Here is a 19,364-nt window from a genome sequence, read left to right on the forward strand (position 1 = left end):
ATTTTTCTTAAGTAAGATTGACAATAGGAATGTGTTCTTAGTTCGAAGTTTAAATAAGTAATATACCTGCCTAGTACAAACTTCACACCTTGTTTGTAAGTTTTATGTATTCTTGAATCAATAAATAAATAAATAATCATCTATTTGCAAGAATGTTTGTACAAGAAAGATGGAAATTACACTATAATTAGAAGCCATAACATTCTACTAAATTAATAGTGTGCAAAAAACCAGTTACACGATAAGGGACAAAAAATAGGTTAGCTGCGTCTCGGTTTATCACATTAGTAACTTTATCTGTGCTCTCTTTTTAGTGTGAATGAGAAAGCAAACGTTCCTGTATCTACTTTTATTACTCTATCTACGTGTTCATCGTTACGTCGGGCTATCGCTATCTCAGTTACATAGTACTTTAGTCTAGCTTTTTTATTCAGTCTACGCTATGATACGTCCATAAGGCTCAAAAAAGCTAGAACCCAGGGCCGTAAAACCAGTTAAAAAAATGAAAATGTCCATATTGAATGTCATTTTAAATTTTTCAAATTGACAGCACCGTTGAAATTTGAAATATTTTAAAATAAACCAAAATAAACTAAACAAGACAAGCACCAATAAAGTTTTTGCACGTTTTCTGCATATCTGGAGTATTGTTTGCACCATTACTGTAAAATAAGTTAAACTCACGTTAAAATCAGACATGGCTGGAAAATGTAAGTGGTAAAAGCGTTATGAAGTAGTTCTATCAAAATGAAGTAAAAAATAATTTTGTAGATAATTGGAGATGTTTTTGCCTTTGATGGTTTATTCATTGATGGTAAAAAACAAAACACCTCGGTCAGGGAGACATTTGAGTGGGGGAAGGAGCCGGCATCGTAGGGGTGAGGATCTTGAGACTTCTGAGCATAAGGAATACATGTGCCAAAAATCAAAACTATGTTATTTATTTTTCTTCCCTGGAAGTTCAATGTACTTACTTTTTGAAGATTTTTTGTTTTGATTTTGAGTTGATTTCTTTGAAAAAAAAAAAAAAATCGCACTTGGAGGCGAGGTCTGAGGATGAAATAACAAATAGATCTGAAAAAGACTGTCATGACTTTTGCTTTTTGTAATAGAAGTGTATTTTTAAAACTTTTTTTAATGATCTCTAAATTTCTCACTGTTATGCCACCAATAGGGACCAGGGAATTTTTGATTTATTGTTAATGGTTTTTCAGCAATAACAGATAACCTGATAGAGTGCTGGAAGGAGATTTTTCCAGACTTCCTACTGGTAGCTGAGGACATGAAGAAGCCGCAAGCTTTGATGAGTGCTCTGTTCGTACTGTTTGACCGCTTGGGTATTGATAAAGATGCTATACTTGCGGTGGGTATGAGTTTCTACAAATCCATACTGATACATCTCTAATCTCTATAATAAAAATGAATCGCAAAATGTGTTGCTGATCGCAGATCTCGAGAACAGCTGAACCGATTTCGCTAATTCTTTTTTTATAATATTTCTTGAAGTACGAGGATGGTTCTTACGGAGAGAAGTATTAAAAAAATTATAAAAAAAAATTAAAAAAAAATAAAAATTAAAGAATCAACTGTTAGGCGGTACGAAGTTCGCCGGGGCAGCTAGTATTACACAGTTATTTAAAAGTGATGATAGCCTACTGGTAGATATCTGCTCACACACAGCTCAAAATTTTGGAATTATCTGCATATTCAGCCTTAAGAGTCTAGAATGTTTTCAAAGGTGTATGGAGTCTGCCTGTCTGCTCTTGTCAGCATGGTGTACTATGGTCAAAACCTTTCTCATTTTAAGAGGAGACCTGTTCTCATTAATGTTCTCCAACGATGGGTTAATGATGGTGATGATGAGGGAGAGGGCTGGTTTTCCTTAATACAGATTGATAAAATCTAACAAGGTCAACCACTTCTGATCTCAAATCTAGGAAAAACTGACTGACTGACTGACTGATCTATCAACACACAAGCTCAAACTACTGGACGGATCAGGCTGATTGGCATGCAGATAGCTTTTATGACTTCTTCTTCTTCTTCGCTCTGGGCTGGTTTCCGCACTTAAACGTTTCCGTCTGTTGTGCGTGCATTGCCCCTCCCCGCTGAAGTAAAATGACTTAGACATGTGCTAAGAAATTAGAAAATTCAAACCCTAAGAGGTCAAAATAGGGGTTTGAAATATGTGTAGTCCACGTAGATGAAGTTGTGGGAATTAGCTAGTCTTACTAATAAATACCATTCCAAGTATTAAGCATTTTATTGTTAGAACCAATCACAGCACAACAATGTTTATGGAAATAAATTATTCGATTTGTACCATTTCTATGAAATGAAAGATACTTTTTACCCGGCAAAATCAAACAGTTGCAAATGGAACATCTGACTGACGCTAGGGGTCAACGAACGTTGCGTAAGTAGGCCACTCGGCAGTCAATGCCGCATTGTAGGTGGGGCATTGGCCCGAGTTTTGCACGCTATACATTGCGAGTTTGAAAAATACTAAATCACTAAAACTACGAAATGACGCAAATGGTTATTGGTATTATTTGATTAATGGATTGGTTGGTGGTTAATGGATTGTGTTTAGGTAGTAAGTATAACAATAACGCTAAGTTTTTGCTAGCGTTCTGGTTACACCCTGTATACACTAACAACAATCCCATCTTAACAATAATTATTTTATTACAGCCACCACCCGAAGAAGAAAGAAATGAAAACTTGCCTTTCTACTGGGACCTGCTACCAGTCATCAACACAACCCGAGCATTCAACCATATCACTCACTTTGCTTTCACCAACACCATCACCCAGCTGCTGCAGCCGACTCTTGTCACCTCCCACTCCATGCTGCTGGTGCTGTTCAACCTCATGCTGTTCAGGGAGGAGCGCATGGCGGACATTGCTCCTTATGAAGAGGAGCTGTTCTCCAAAACTGAGAAAGTAAGTCGATTGGACCTTAAAGAATTGGCTCCTCAATTCTAATTTGAACCGCTAGGATATGGAACACCCTTCTGGCATCAGTTTTGCCCTCCACTTTTAATATGGGTACCTTTAACTTAAGAGTGAATAGGCATCTTCTAAGCAAGCCCCATCTTAGGGCCGATTCACACCGGAACGGCAGCGGCCGGCAGCGACGCGGCGAGCACTTTCATTGTGAAGGAATTTTAAACTTTATCTACATTATTAAAAGACCAGTATCGCTTGAAAGCTCGAAAAGGTCGCGCGGCCGCGCGCTTCAATACTACCCGCTGCCGGCCGATGCCATTCCGGTGTGAATCGGCCCTTAGGCTACATCATCACTTGCTATGCAGGTCTGACTGCTGCCAAGTACTAGTCTATAGATTAGGTACATTAAGGGGACTCAGTTCGGTGCTTTCTTCATACAAACGTAGGAGGGAAATTACAACAATATTCGATATTGTACGCACAAAACTAAGAATTATATCGATTTATCTCGTCATTTTCTAGGTTTATTGATATATAAAACATTGAAAAAAATATTGATTTAAAAGTTACGAGGCTCAAAAGATTCCTATTTTAACACTAAATTAATGACAACTTTGGGCGTAAATAAATAAGATTAGGGATATGAAAATTCTAAAACAATTTATCATTAGACGTAGTTTATTTATTCATTAGTTGAAATAACTTTACTTTGCAAACATAAATACAGCAGTTTTTTCTCAAAAATCATCGTGCCTCTCACCTTTCTCATACAATGTCAAGTGAAAAGCTAACATGTTACCCACGTGCGCTGCCAATTTCGGTCGAGCGTCCTGCGTCACCTTAAAGAAAAGATGCCAAAAACAGCCATTCTGTGCGGTGACCATTTTCGACGGAAGTGACTTAAAAAGATGAATGTTACTTCCATCCAAAAAAATATCTGAGTTATTAAGTCCCGCAAATTGCTATTGCTATTCAGCCGAAATAAAATGTGTGCAGTGTGTGCTGCGACGTCACTAAAATGGCGGCCACGCGCACTACTTCAAAAATACCTATACAAGGAACCACAAGCTTGAATTGCTATAATCCTACAAAACAGACAAATATGTATAGTATGATGTGCAGCATGCGATATGCACCACCCACTCTTCCTACTACTGATGAAGCAGGAAAAGCAAGCGATACACAATACAAATTGCACTTTGCAATAGTTGTGCATTGTGGATTCAACATCTCCTGAGGATGCTCCAGCGTTGGAGTGAAACATATTGAGTGTGTTCTAGAAGATTTGTTGTGTTACGGAGTGGCCCCACTGCGCGAATGTTTCGATCTTGACGAACGGCAAATCTTCTAGTCAGTTGCCAGTGTAGCCACCACATTCGGGATTCGACGTATGCTTGACGAATTCACATACAACGAATGTCCTTTAATGCGGGGAAATCGCCGCCTATTTCCTTTGATGCGGGCCAAATTGCCGGCTCAACACGAAAGTTTGACGAATGTTTTGCGAATGCCAAATTTTGCCGATTGACGCCGGCCCCACCAACGAATGTTTGCCAAATTGTTCGCCAATGGGCCCACACCTTTAGTAGTGTGGATTGGTGCATGTTTGCATGCTACACATTGTACCAAACAAATTTGTATGTTTTGGCGGATTTGGGTAGCTTATATTAAATACTCCAAAAATTGTTTAATTATTACAGGTCAAAATGTTGACGGACAAAAAGAATAGTCATTTGGAATTGCTCAACAAACAATTTGCGGAGAAAGCAGAAAGAGCAGGGAGACTTAAAAATGTAAGTATTAAATTCGGCCATTTCGTCCTCATTAAGCAAGCCTCTAACGTGATCTTATGAATTCACGTCTAGCACTTATTGGGTATTTGACTCCAATTTTTTATTACTTTATTATAAAGTAGGATAAAAATAATGACGTACACTGAATTTTTTTTTAAAATGCAACTAAGATTTACAAAGTTACAGGCATTTTAATTTTGGAGTGGGAAGGTCTTCTATCCTTTTCTCGAAAATTTGTATGAAATAGAGGTGTCAAATACAGGTTCATGTGTGTATCACAATATTATCACGTGTTACAGACAAATATTTAATAATTATTAACGTTACATTATTTTGTTACAAAAAAAAATTGCTTGAACCGTGAGGCGCAAGCAGAAAAATGGGTGCAAGCGATTTTCGACCTTATTGACATATGTCAGAAAACAGCATTTTAGCAATCTATGAATTATACTGAGCAAGAATATGACAAAAAACAACTTTCTCATAACCGTCAATAAGGTCGAGATTTGCTTGCACCGATTTCACCGTGAGGCGCAAGCAGATAAATGGGTGCAAGCGATTTCCGACCTTATTGACATAGGGAACAACATTTTAACAATCCATGAATGATACCTACTGAACAAGAATATGACAAAACACAACTTTCTCATAACCGTCAATAAGGTCGAGAACTAGGGTATAGCTTGTATTTAACTCGATTGATTTAAATTTTAAATTTTACTCTTAATAGGTACCCAACCCATACCTTCGCGACAGGTCGAAATGGCAATCGGGGAGGGAACGCCCCGCACACCCGCACGGCCCCTGTGCTAACCCAGTGCGGGCGAGCGAGAATGACGTGCGGGTGTGCGGGGTGTCACCCCCGCCTCATACCCCGATTGCCATCTCAACCTGTCGCGGACTACTGTACCTACCTATGTATGTAAAAATAAAAACAAGTAGAACGATAAAGCAATGTCAAGTAGGTACCTACAATACAATAGGTAGGTAAGTTTACCTAGTTACCTATAAAAAAATATTTTTAGTAGGTAACTACTATATTTATTATCATACATTTCTACATATTTATTATCATACGAATTATAAAATGATGATGATGATTTCTAAAAAGAACAATACCACTTCAGGTACCTAACCTATTACCTATAATACTTATAATGTATGATAATACCTACACTTTGAAAAACATTTTCTCATACGATTTATAAAATGACGCAAGTATTTCCAAAAAGAACAAATCTACTATAATAGGTATTTTTAGGAACCAGAAGCGGATTTTATTAAAAATAACAGTCATTTTATCAAAATAAATGATTTATTTACAATTAGGTTATGCTTTTAAACACAAATGAATGAAAACAAAAATATCGAATCAACAAACAGAGATTTACCTTCTTATGACTTTAAAAGTAAAACATCAAAGTAATCAAATCAAATAAAACATTAAAATAATGGAAAGACTTACTGCAAATTGCACCGATCACCAAAACGACCTTACCGCTCGACATTTGCCAGAGAAATGCACAAATCATGTGGCAACGGCTGTATTTATACCGGTTCGGTCGGGTGGTGACGCAAATTGCAGAGAATCAGGCTGGTGGGCCTAAGACGGCCACTCCTGCGTGCGCGACGTCCTCGGCCGCGCCCTCATTGAGCGTCTTCGTTGGAAGCATCCACAGCTGGCGCACAAGGTGACTAAAGACCTGCGCTTTCATCATGGTGATCGTTGTCAAAATCTGTTGAACGGACATAAAGGTTAAAGTAGATGTAAGAAAATCCAGTAGTTGCCTATTATTTCATCCATCACACATCCAAGGCCCTCATTCACTGGTACACACTTGGCTACTTATCGCATTAATCCTTCACACACACTTCTACTAACGACATACATCTTCAGGCACGTGTCTCATTCATTCTCACACGTCTATCAAGTCTACATGTTAGAAATGTGTCTGGAGGGCAAAAGCCCCTACGCGTACAAAAACGCGTTTGCAAGGCCGAAGCCCCCAACGCATATGACAATGCGTCTGCAAGGCCGAAGCCCATACGTGTATAACAACACGTCTGCAAGGCCGAAACCCATACGCATACAACAATGCGTCTGCAAGGCAGAAGCCCATACGCATACAACAATGCGTCTGCAAGGCAGAAGCCCATATGCATATAACAATGTGTCTACACGGGCCGAAGGCCAATGCATACAACAATGCCTCTGCAAGGCTGGAGCCCAATATGTGTACAACAACACATCTGCAAGGCCGAAGCCCACACGCATACAACAATGCGTCTGCAAGGCAGAAGCCTATATGCATACAACAATGTGTTTACACGGGCCGAAGCCCATATGCATACAACAATGCTTCTGCAAGGCTGAAGCCCAATACGTGTACAACAACACGTCTGCAAGGCCGGAGCCCATACGCATACAACAATGCGTCTGCACGGGCTCCCGTGTCGCGTGCTCAGTGCAACGCATCGCCAGTGGACCGCCTCAGCTGCTCATCTCACTCTCTCGTGTATAAAGGCACACATTTACACATCTGAGCAACTGTAAACATAAAACACATTAAAAACGTCCCACTTACTTTCAGGAGAATTAGTGCAACTTTGGAGACACCACTATCTGGACGCCTGAATTCAAATTTTTCCTCAGCCTGGGAGTCTAATGTCAACAAAGGTCCACATACGAATCTTGTTTAAAAATCTTGCATGTAAATCTACCACCGAGGTAAAATACTGCTACCAAAAGTGACTTGACATTACTTTGGTATTTCAATTTCGTAGGTAACTTATGATCAATTACATCAATTAATTAAGCCAGTACCGAATCGTCGGTCAAATGAAAATAAATTTTCTACCCCTGAGGGTAGAAAAACAACACCTTTCTAATTGAAACTGTTGCCCCTCTCTAGCTTGGACAAGAGACAAAACTCAATTATTAAAATAAAAAAATCCAAAATTTACGTCTCGAGCTTTCTGTTGTGTTCGGGTTGTGTTTGGGTTTGTGTTTGGGTTTGTGTTTGGGTTTGTGTTTGGGGTTGTGTTTGGGGTTGTGTTTGGGGTTGTGTTTGGGGTTGTGTTTGGGGTTGTGTTTGGGGTTGTGTTTGGGGTTGTGTTTGGGGTTGTGTTTGGGGTTGTGTTTGGGGTTGTGTTAGGGTTGTTTTAGGGTTGTGTTTGGGGTTGTGTTTGGGGTTGTGTTAGGGTTGTGTTAGGGTTGTGTTAGAGTTGTGTTAGAGTTGTGTTAGGGTTGTGTTTTCCAAAAACCGAAAAGTCTTTCTCCATCTTAGCCACTGTGGGTAATATCCACAGTCCACACTTGTGCTCATATGCTCGGAGAGTGGACAGAACTGTCGGAAGGGATAACATTTTATCCTTTCCCCGGAGAGAAAATGTCTTAGCACATGCTAACCCTGCAGGAGTGCTATCTAAATTCTGTAAATAGGTGGCAGGTAGGTATATTTCACCAACAAAACTATATCAGTCTGTTTGACCTTATCAAAACCGCTCGGCCTAGCTGGCCTTAGCAAATGTTTTTATCAAAATAGTCCTTTCCATTAAAATTGGATTAACGCAATAGAAAACTGTCGGTAAAGGTTTACATGTGCTCAAGTACTGCTTACATATGTAAACAAGCAAAAGTTCTTTGTAAAATCGAAACGGTAAGAATGTTTAACTGATAACGAGCGTAATCAGGTTTATCTAAAGCACTGAATCTACCCACCTTTAACTATAAACGCACCAATACACTGCGTCATTGGCTTGCATGTCATATCAGGTAATTTTATCACAAAGACAAGTGAGCAAAGCTGGAGCAAGGTATTTGCTTTCTGAATTCTCAATGATTCAAAGGAAGTACTTTACTGGAACACGTATCAAAATCACGAACACTAACTTTAATAAAACGGAACGCTCTCACCAATCATCGCGAACAAAGGTTGTCACCTCGCGAAGAGAGCAGAAGCACGTAGCGGTGTGCGCGGCATCGCGCAGCTGGACCTGTTACACCCGCCAAGGGCGCAGGAGCTCGAGTGGCGTGCGCGCCATCGCGCAGCAGGACCAGCGAGCTGTTACGCCCGCCAAGGGCGCAGGAGCTTGAGTGGCGTGCGCGGCATTGCGCAGCAACACCAGTGCGCCATCTCGCTCGGCAAGAGCGCAAAAAGGCGCGGCAGCAGCGTGGCACGGCACAGCAACACCAGCCGTTTTGCTCGCCATGAGCGCAGAAAGATGTGGCAGCGGCGCAGCATGGCGCCACCACACTAGCGCGCCGTTGCGCTCGCGGAGAGCGCCGAAACTCGGAGCAGCATGCGCGGCATGGCGCCGCCATACTAGCGCACCGTTGCGCTCGCGGAGAGCGCCGAAGCTCGGAGCAGTGTGCGCGGGTCGCACCTCCACACTCACGCCAGAGCATGGCAAGCTTCGCACTCGTGCGGAACGCCAAAACCCGCAGCCAAGTGCGCAGCATTGTGCCAGAAATTTCGGAAAAAGAAAGATAAAATCAATGTGAGCACAGTGTCCAAATGTAAGTAGCTCCTAGTCGGTTAATTACGCCTGTCCTTAGTACGACAGGTTTACATATTCATACAACGATCTAACACAACATGAAAATTGATTTCTAATGTTATATCAGAAAACTCTTAAAATAATTTGATTCTACCACTTGGCTGTCAATGCCACGTAATGTGCAAAACAATTCGAGTACACTGAAAGTGTTTAGCAATCGACTCGAGATAAGTTCAATCCACTGTTAATCAAAATATCTACAGGTACCCGCTGTAGAACTGCAGTACAATAATTAACACTGACTTTACTGGCAAAAATAATAAATCAACGTCTACAAATTATGATTTCCTCTTTTACAAAAGAACACTGAATTCAGCCAAAATTTGTTTTTATAACAACTGGCTGAGATTTTCGGGTAGTCTGAAAATTACTATTTTCGTTCGCTGTACTAGATCTTTCATTAGGCTTTAGCTTTTTGTACCTTATACTTTGTGATTATAATTTCCACATAGAAATAAACATGATTAGGAAGCACTACAACTAAAACTACGCTTTCTAGTCTTAAACTGCGATTTTGAATTGCGGGTATCTCGGCGAGATGCTCCGTAACTAATGTTTAACAGTAATTTTACGTAGATTTGGTTATAACCTCAATAAGGATGTTACCAATATCATCCTTTTACGGGCACAACGGAATAAGCTTCGTTTTAAAATTGGCCCAAGACCAATAATTTGTGGCCCATTCGTTTAAACATACTTTTGCACAACAAAATCTTTTAAACAATTACAAATACGCGAAACTATTTCACGGTTATGCCATCGATTGAGGTTAAGAACATGATCAATTTCTTTACGCCATGCATTAATGTCATTAAAAGCGGCATCAAAATTAGAAGTAAAGAAGGTTGGATCTCACCTGGTTTATTCCACCAATTGCACTCACTATTCTCTCCGTCCTAAAAATACCAAACAAGTGGCGAGGACTCCCCAGACCTGGCAGTGTTGTGGCGCTGCAGCGTCTGAGCCCACTTAGACAGCGATGATGGCGTTTGAACTCGCTGCTGAGAAAGCGGCGGTCCAGGCGAGAAGGGTGCAGTTCGCCGCGGCGAGGCCGCCGGCGTTAGTGAATGGGACAGAGATCGACTAGCCCGTCTTTTATTATTATTTGACTAGACTACGCTTATCCTCTATCTCACTGAGGCAGTTTTGAATAACATCGAGTATTTGTCGAAATTCTGGGCTGCTAGTGTCTAAAAGATGATCACGTGATTTACAAAACTTTGTTTTATGCTTAGATCGACCACTTGATTTAGACAACTGCATTATTAAAAACAAGTAGGGTAGATGTCAATTTTCTAAGGATTTTACACGGACAACAATTTAATTTGGACAAAAATATTTGAACTGGATACATCGTGCTTAGCTAGGTATAAAGTCAAACACCAGCAGAACTTTCCTCAACCGCGGTAAGTCGTGACATTTTATGGATCTGTTGTCATTTTATGTTGAGGGTAGGACTGCTATCTAATCCGGCGCTGACGGGAATGAACAGTACGAGATCTAGACCTATTTTGTACACCAGAATAGCTGTTCTTATAATATGAGTGATGTTTAGTATGAAGCAAACGCAAGCAACTCTTATCGCGACGTGATCTCAAGCCATTTCTATCACAGCGCGAACGCGAACGTGTTCTATGATGGTGTCGGTCTATGGTGTCGGTGCAATCTGCTTTGAGTACAAGTACGCTTTGCCATACGGCATGGCGACTCACATGACATTTCACAATAGCAAAATTATGATGTCATCACAAGTTATTGAACTACAAGTAAGAAGGTTAAACTCTGTGTTTTTCGCAAAACAAAAAGCTGTATGTGGGCACAAGTACATCCCCACTTCTGATTTTAGGAACCAGAAGCGGATTTTATTAAAAATAACAGTCATTTTATCAAAATAAATGATTTATTTACAATTAGGTTATGCTTTTAAACACAAATGAATGAAAACAGAAATATCGAATCAACAAACAGAGATTTACCTTCTTATGACTTTAAAAGTAAAACATCAAAGTAATCAAATCAAATAAAACATTAAAATAATGGAAAGACTTACTGCAAATTGCACCGATCACCAAAACGACCTTACCGCTCGACATTTGCCAGAGAAATGCACAAATCATGTGGCAACGGCTGTATTTATACCGGTTCGGTCGGGTGGTGACGCAAATTGCAGAGAATCAGGCTGGTGGGCCTAAGAGTATTATTAACGCGCGACACAAATCTATCACAACACAAAAATGTACCTAATCTACATTATTTTGCCTAATCTACATTACAATTATTCGCATTAAATATTTATCGACACTCAAGTTCACAAATAAATAAAACTGCATTCAAAATGTATTACGAAACAAACAAAATGATAAAAATACTAGCCGCATACTCGTATCATCACAGTCAACATGTAACAGGCCAATACGAAAATTCGATGTAATAATTATTCACCGTCGAGTCGCGACGATATTTGTAACAGCTGTACCTAATATTTATTCTAATTTCGTCGCTCGGTCGCGCCGCGCGCGGCGATCAGAGATCGAACGCCTGAGTTATTTTTTAGGAAGAATTTTCTCAAATTTTCACTACTTAGTAGTTAGTACGTACTGTATTTTGTATTCAATTTTGTTTTAATCTAAAAACGAATATCTTGAATACATTTATATATTTAATAAATTTATTAGGTACATTATTTTTTGACACCTCTAGTATGAAACCGCACGAAGCTGAAAAAACTAATTAAATCGATCAAATCACAAAAAAGTTACAAGCATTTAAATATTTCTGATTAGACAGAGATAGCGATATAGCATTTTGACTCACACCTTACTAATGCCATAGTAGCTTCGTGCGGTTTCATACAAATTTTCGTTTTGCGAGAAAGGCATAGAAGACCCTCCCACTCCAAAATTAAAATGCCTGTAACTTTGTAAATCTTTGTTGGATTTTAATATTTATTTCAGCGTACGTCATTATTTTTATCCTAGTTTATAATAAAGTAATAATATTTATCAAATTCAAAAGTAGGAAAATACCCAATTTGTGATTACTGTAGTCAGGTAATGTATTTCAGATTAGCTAAAACCTGCTAGCCTTTCGCTTTCGAAACTCTTTAGTTAGAAAAAGATATTAATATGTTCTAACTAGGGTTGTTACCTGTTAGGGATAATATGAAATTTCGGGTCTAGATAAAGATGTGAATATATGAAACGAACTAGCTTATGCTTGCGACTTCGTACGCGTGGACTACACAAATTTCAAACCCCTATTTCACCCCCTTAGAATTGAATGAACCCCCTTGATTGAATTTTCAAAAATCCTTTCATAGCGGATAGCTACGTTATAATAGCTATCTGCATGCCAAATTTCAGCCCGATCCGTCCAGTAGTTTGAGCTTTGCGTTGATAGATCAGTCAGTCAGTCAGTCACCTTTTCCTTCTATATATTTAGATAATCACATGGATACTATGTCCTGTAATAACAATCATACGTGATAATGTAATGTCCGAGATATTCAACTCAGTATTCTAATAACAATAAAATTTAAGTTTTTAAACATCTTATTGAAAACCATTGACTTATATATTACGTCGTATGGACGTATGGTGCTTTAGCACCAATGCAACCTCAGTGACGTCTGGATTTCAAACGTGTCGCTCATTAGTATTTGAGAGGTGGCGCTGATTTATTTGGTTCCAAAACCGTGAAAACTTTTGTTCGCTTGGCCATATCTTGTCATTTATATCGATGTTGAAAACTAATTCCATTGATGAACTTTTAGATAGACCATGAAATAAAACAGTATGAAGAAGAACTAAAACTAGAGAAAGAAGAAGAAGACAAAGAGAAACAGGAACTAGAAGCTCTACAAAAGGAGTACCGCCAAATGCACATGTTACTGGAGCAGAAGAAGACACTCCGGGACGCGTTGGCCACTGAGGTGGACAAGAAACGCGCCTTGAGGGTGTACGATGCTGAGGACATCAAGGCACAGGTGAGATAATGTTCGGGACGCATTGGCCACTGAGGTGGACAAGAAACGCGTCTTGAGGGTGTACGATGCTGAGGACATCAAGGCACAGGTGAGATAATGTTCGGGACGCGTTGGCCATTGAGGTGGACAAGAAACGCGTCTTGAGGGTGTACGATGCTGAGGACATCAAGGCACAGGTGAGATAATGTTCGGGACGCGTTGGCCACTGAGGTGGACAAGAAACGCGCCTTGAGGGTGTACAATGCTGAGGACATCAAGGCACAGGTGAGATAATGTTCGGGACACGTTGTCTACTGAGGTGGACAAGAAACGCGCCTTGAGGGTGTACGATGCTGAGCACATCAAGGAACAGGTGAGATAATGGGGCCGATTCTATTGTACACACTCTCTTACCTAATCTAATAATCTGTTGGCCTTGTCCACAAGTTCAAAGTCGCTCAGCGGGCTATGGAGCGGGCTATGTTGGGTATCTCTCTGAGGGACAAAATACGTAACGAGGAAATCCGTAGGAGAACCAGAGTGACCGACATAGCCCAAAGAATTAGCCAGCTGAAGTAGTGGGCAGGCCACGTCTGCCGCAGAACCGATGGCCAATGGGGCAGACGTGTTCTGGAGTGGAGACCGCGTATCAGCAAGCGCAGTGTGGGACGACCTCCAACCCGCTGGACTGACGACCTTAAGAAGATAGCGGGAAGTGGGTGGATGAGGAAGGCGAAGGATCGTGTGTGGTGGCGTGCTCTTGGGAAGGCCTATGTCCAGTGACTTCGTTCGCGTGGAATTAGGGTTTTTAATAATCCCGTGGGAACTCTTTGATTTTCCGAGATAAAATGTAGCCTATGTCACTCTCTACCCATGCAAAAAAACACGTCAATCCGTTACACCGTTGGGACGTGATTGAAGGACAAACCAACAAACGAACATACTTTTGCATTTATTATAAGGGTATTGATAACTCAGGTCGAGCAAGCGACGCAAAACGTTCAGGACGCCGAAAAGAAGCTAACCATGCTGCAAGCGACGCTGCAGCAGAAGGAAATCAGCTTGAAGACTCTGCAGTCCATCAAACCCAACCTGGACAGTGCTAACGTCTTACTGTGTGATATCATCAACCTGACTGACAACTTGAGGTGAGTGTAGCGTTGCCAGGCGACCGGATAAAGCCGGACATAGGTAGGCTTTTTGATTGCGTGTCCGGCCAAAATAAACGGTTTCCCGCACTCCCGCGGGCGGCAGTGCCACCTGACAACAAGATTTATGACAATAATAAAAAAAAGCTTTGATTTTACATACAATTTTTTTACTCAGACACAAAATCCTCAATAATGTAGGATGTCCGGCATTTCTACCCAAATGTCCGGCCAAACTGGCTGGTCTGTCCGGCTATTAGGTTTGGCGACCTGGCAACCCTAGGTGAGTGTATAGCATGTATCCCTGTATCACTGCGACCGTCTCCGATCTATTGGGGGGGGGGGGGGGGGGGGTGATAGTAGTTATCTGCATGCCAAATTTCAGCCCGTATCCGTCCAGTAGTTTGAGCTGTGCGTTGATAGATCAGTCAGTCAGTCAGTCAGTCAGTCACCTTTTCCTTTTATATATTTAGATTTCACCAACGTTGTAGAAATACTTCAGCGTTAAAATAAAATTGAACTAAACAGCCTTACAGTTTTACAGCTTAAGTTCGTCCATAGTCCATACATTTACGGCCATTAAGAAATCTTGCAAAACTGAAATTGGTGGTATTGAATTTTCTACTTTAAATCCAGGGACTATAGGCCCATTTTACCTAAATTTGTTTCGTCGCTTGTAAGACTGATCTTGATCGGTTGATGATGATGATGATAATAAGATGTAAAATCCTCACACTAAGCACTCCGAATTACTATAAAAAATAATAAAATGTTACAGGGACTACGAGAATGAAGATACGGAGAACAAAGAGGATGAGCAAGAGAAATTGAACATGGAGCTCAGTGAGCTTGAAGCTCAGTTCGCGGAGTTAAGCGCCGCGCGAGTGGAGGCGGGTAAGAAGCGCCAGGAGGCCGGTCGTAAGCGCCAGCAGGAGCGCGCACAGGCAAAGAGGTGGGAAATTTTTGTGCATTGTTACATTTAAGTGAAATATAGCACTTTCTCTTTCATCCAAAGATATTAAACTCCAGATCAGCAAATCTCATACGATTCTATTTTAGAAAGTGAAGATAAACTTGAACGTATGTGTGCACGATACATGCGCGTAGCGAGACAGACTACATAGATACTGGCGCAGGATTTACGCACCTTTTGACACCTTCGAGCATGCTTCAAAAAAAGGCGATCCATTACCAGGGTTATTTTCATCAATAGACCATACTTATAAAAAGAAAAGTCTTGACTGACTCATTGCCCAGCGCCCAAACCCTACCTAAAGAGTTGAAATTTTGCTGAGAGGTATTTTCAGTGGCGTGCACAGGATTTCAAGCCAGGGTATGCATTTAGGCATGAACTTATTTTCCGGCAGGTTTTAATTAAAAATAAGCATTGATTTATTACAATAAGGGTAAGCAGTGCGTTTATGCCTCTATCAGCTGCACGCCACTGGGTATTTTCCCTTTAATGTAGTTATAGGTACGATTTTTCGAAATTCCTACGAGATAGGGAATAAAAAGTATTTATATGTTCACTGAACGGAGCCGCGAGCGGTCCTCAGTTTCAACTATACTGCGACAAGGCTCTCTTGGCACTTGAATGACATTGTCAAGGGGCGCTGTTGGAGAACAAAGGCTTAGACTATTCAAACAAGAACAAAGAGGACACTTGACGGCAACATTAGTTCCGATTATCGCCACGCGCCAAGATAGCCTTGTCGCACTGTAAATCATTTTATGACTTGGTTTTTTCTAGTAACCTACGGGAAGCCGAAGAAAAGGAAAGGAAAAGCGCAGAGAAATCCATAAAGGATGCGCAAAAGGTGCTGGAACTTCAAGAGTTGACCGCACAGTATGAAAAAGAAAAAGCGGCTGACCTCGACGAACTGGCCAGCATTAAAGAAAATTTCATTCATGAAGTAAGTTCAAATTAGTGAAGTTAATATGGTCCAATGGAGATCCACACTGCCGATTTATCCCGACAGGTGGCGCACAACCGAACTGGCCAGATAAGTAGTTTATCATCTATAGGGAACGATGGGGCTGGCATTATTTTTAGGGTTCCGTACCTCAAAAGGAAAAACGGAACCCTTATAGGATGACTTTGTTTTCTGTCTGTCGGTCTGTCTGTCTGTCTGTCTGTCAAGAAACCTACAGGGTACTTCCCGTTGACCTAGAATCATGAAATTTGGCAGGTAGGTAGATCTTATAGCTGACATTAGGGGAAAAATCTGAAACCGTGAATTTAGGGTTAGATCACACAAAAAAATGAAATTGTGGTCATGAACTAATAATTAGTATTTTCAATTTTCTAAGTAAGATAACTATATCAAGTCAATATGAAAGGTCTTCACCTGTGCATTATAAATCAGTTTTTTATTTATTTTTATGTATCACAGTTTTTGACTTATCGTGCAAAATGTCGAAAAAATACGACTGTAGTACGGAACCCTCATTGCGCGAGCCTGACTCGCACTTAGCCGGTTTTTTTTTTAAAGAAAAGCCACAAATAAAATACGGAATTTAAAAAAGAAATCATCTATGGAACCGGCTATACTGAAACGCTACAATTTTAATTGTACGAGCTTCCAGGTATAAAACGCGGTCGAAAGTGATGAACATCGGCCTTTAGAATGACATTTCATCTTTGTAGAGCTTTGTCTCTGTCATTCATACCCATATGACGCTTTGTCGGACTCAACGACCGAGACAGTGCTCTACAAATCTGCTGTCTCCCTCTAAAGATCGATGTTCATGACTTTTGGCCGCGTACTGTATCTAGGAATTCACGAAACAATCGTATCAACAATCCTTAGCAAAGCTACAAACAAACATAACAATGTTAATTTTGACATTGACATTCGCTGGACCTCTTGTGGCGCCCTCTTAGGTCAGTTTTGCCTGTGGTTTCCCATTGCATAACAAGACGTTACAGAATATAAGTCCCGCAAATTGCTAATGCGCGTGGTCGCCATTTTAGTGACGTCAGAACTAGACTGAAGTTTCGAGCTGATGGTGTATTTTCATTTCGGCTGACGTCAAAATAACGTCATTTCGATGTTAATGAGACATGGTACCAGCGCAATAGCAAATTGCGGGACTTATACTTAAAGTAACAATACCTGCCGGCAAAGCGGTGCCGCCAAGCGATTTAGCGTTCCGGTACGATGCCGTGTAGAAACCAAACGGGCTTGGGTTTATTAAAAACTGCCATACCCTTTCCAGGTTAGCCCGCTTCCATCTTAGACTGCATCGTCACTTATCACCAGGAGAGATTGCAGTCAAGGGTTAACTTGTCTATACTACTATACTAATATTATAAAGAGGTAATGTCGTTAAGTTTGTTTGTAGGAAGTAATCTCTGGAACTACTGAACCGATTTTGAAAATTCTTTCACCAATAGAAAACTACATTGTTCCTGAGTGATATATATTATATACACGCGGGCGAAGCCGCGGGGATCAGCTAGTATCTGAATAAAAAAAACCTCCAGTACCAAGATATAAATAAGTACCTACCTATGGTTTTTGATTTTTAATTTATTTCCAGTTGGAGTCAATTGACGATGCTGTCTTGAAGAAGCTTGCAGAGTGTAAGGACAGAATCGAAGCGAAAATACGTAAGCGCCATGGTTGAACTGTGCTACTGAAATAAAATAATGTGAAAAAGTATTTTTTGTAATAAACTCCTTAAAATAAAAGAAATCGTTGCAAGTTGTTTTTTTATTACCAAACTTCATATAAGCTTAAACACAGATATATATAATATGTATAATAATTAGTTAGAAGAAACCTTTGTGGCCACAGGAAAACCCTGGAAATGGGAATCCTACTGAAAAATTCATTTAATACAGACTCGGGTTCCGCTCCGCTTCTGTGGACAGACATCCTAATGCAGGATTATATAGGTGAGAATCGGTGGACCCTGCTAACTTTCAAAGATACAGCATAACCCTGCAGAGGCCGTCCGCCACGCTGCTTGAGGAGTTGCTAGTGGTAGGGCTCATTGCCATCGTACAAGGAATTCCAAAGCAGTATGATAAAAATTTATCGCTCCAACAGCTAGGCACAACACTGCAAGTTAATGACGGACAGCGCCATCTATGATGTGATTTAGTAAACATTCGGTCGTGAAAACTATTTTTTATTGTAGGTTTTTGGTATTTAGTACTTGTTTATTAAATCATCGCTACCTGCCTTTCATGATTTTAGGTAGGTAGGTCTTATAGCAGACATTAGAGGAAAAATCTGAAAACCGTGAATTTGTGGTTACATCACAAAAAAATTAAATTGTGGTCATGAACTAAAAATTAGTATTTTCAATTTTCGAAGTAAGATAACTATATCACGTGGGGTATCAAATTATGAAAGGGCATTCTAAACCAGATTTTTATTTATTTTTATGCATCATAGTTTTTGAATTATCGTGCAAAATGTCGAAAAAATACGACTTTAGTACGGAACCCTCGTTGCGCGAGCTCGACTCGCACTTGTTTATTTTGACATACGGAGCCCTAAAAAGTAAGATACAATATTTTATGTTATAGCACTTTATTTTCCTCTCTCCTTGACATCGGTTGGCGGTTATTAATAGATATTATTATATCCTAAGCATTGCGGTTCCCAAAGATCGTCGGGCAGTTGATGAGGAAGCAGATTTTTCAATCAGAACAATGGGATAATTGTTATTAGCGGAACTGTCCACTCCGCGCCCTGCCGGCCTGCGCCTCCCCCGCGTCCGCACATCGAGGACTAGCCTTGTTTTAAATGGCCACTACTTTTGCTTTAATGTTCGTGCAATCATGATTTATACGATACGATACATATCTCTATCTCTACGTAGTATAAAACGTCTCGTCGTCTGTCCAAATGTACCTACGCTAATCTTCTTAACTATGTATGCAAGGAATTTTAATGTGATTTCATCAATTATTATCTCAAGCCTAATGGGAGC

The 19,364-nt window shown here is 40.4% G+C and overlaps 1 protein-coding gene across 2 annotated transcripts; it reads left to right on the forward strand.

The window, feature by feature from the left end:
- The first annotated feature begins 539 nt into the window (after positions 1 to 539).
- On the forward strand, positions 540 to 18,118 carry LOC117984691 (golgin subfamily A member 6-like protein 6). Of its 2 annotated transcripts, none has more exons than XM_034971334.2 (9): positions 540 to 710; positions 1,215 to 1,363; positions 2,695 to 2,946; positions 4,653 to 4,745; positions 13,078 to 13,290; positions 14,248 to 14,417; positions 15,196 to 15,369; positions 16,168 to 16,330; positions 17,961 to 18,118. In XM_034971334.2, the coding sequence occupies exons 1-9, from the start codon at positions 698 to 700 to the stop codon at positions 18,045 to 18,047; spliced, it is 1,314 nt and encodes a 437-aa protein (XP_034827225.1). In that variant the 5' UTR covers positions 540 to 697; the 3' UTR covers positions 18,048 to 18,118. The 2 variants fall into 2 exon arrangements, with proteins under 2 accessions (XP_034827225.1, XP_069356175.1); XM_069500074.1 differs by lacking the exon at positions 540 to 710 and adding an exon at positions 756 to 878.
- Positions 18,119 to 19,364: the final 1,246 nt, after the last annotated feature.

This window comes from Maniola hyperantus, chromosome 8 (genome assembly GCF_902806685.2).
Source record: "Maniola hyperantus chromosome 8, iAphHyp1.2, whole genome shotgun sequence".
Taxonomy (NCBI): domain Eukaryota; kingdom Metazoa; phylum Arthropoda; class Insecta; order Lepidoptera; family Nymphalidae; genus Maniola; species Maniola hyperantus.

What these genes read in the sequence shown, in the direction of transcription:
- LOC117984691 (XM_069500074.1), top strand. Translation starts at nt 782, where the DNA reads ATGTTTTTGCCTTTGATGGTTTATTCATTGATGGTAAAAAACAAAACA. An exon ending in CTGAGGACATCAAGGCACAG is followed by an intron (nt 13,291 to 14,247) that starts GTGAGATAATGT and finishes TTGATAACTCAG; the next exon opens with GTCGAGCAAGCGACGCAAAA. An exon ending in AAGAAAATTTCATTCATGAA is followed by an intron (nt 16,331 to 17,960) that starts GTAAGTTCAAAT and finishes ATTTATTTCCAG; the next exon opens with TTGGAGTCAATTGACGATGC.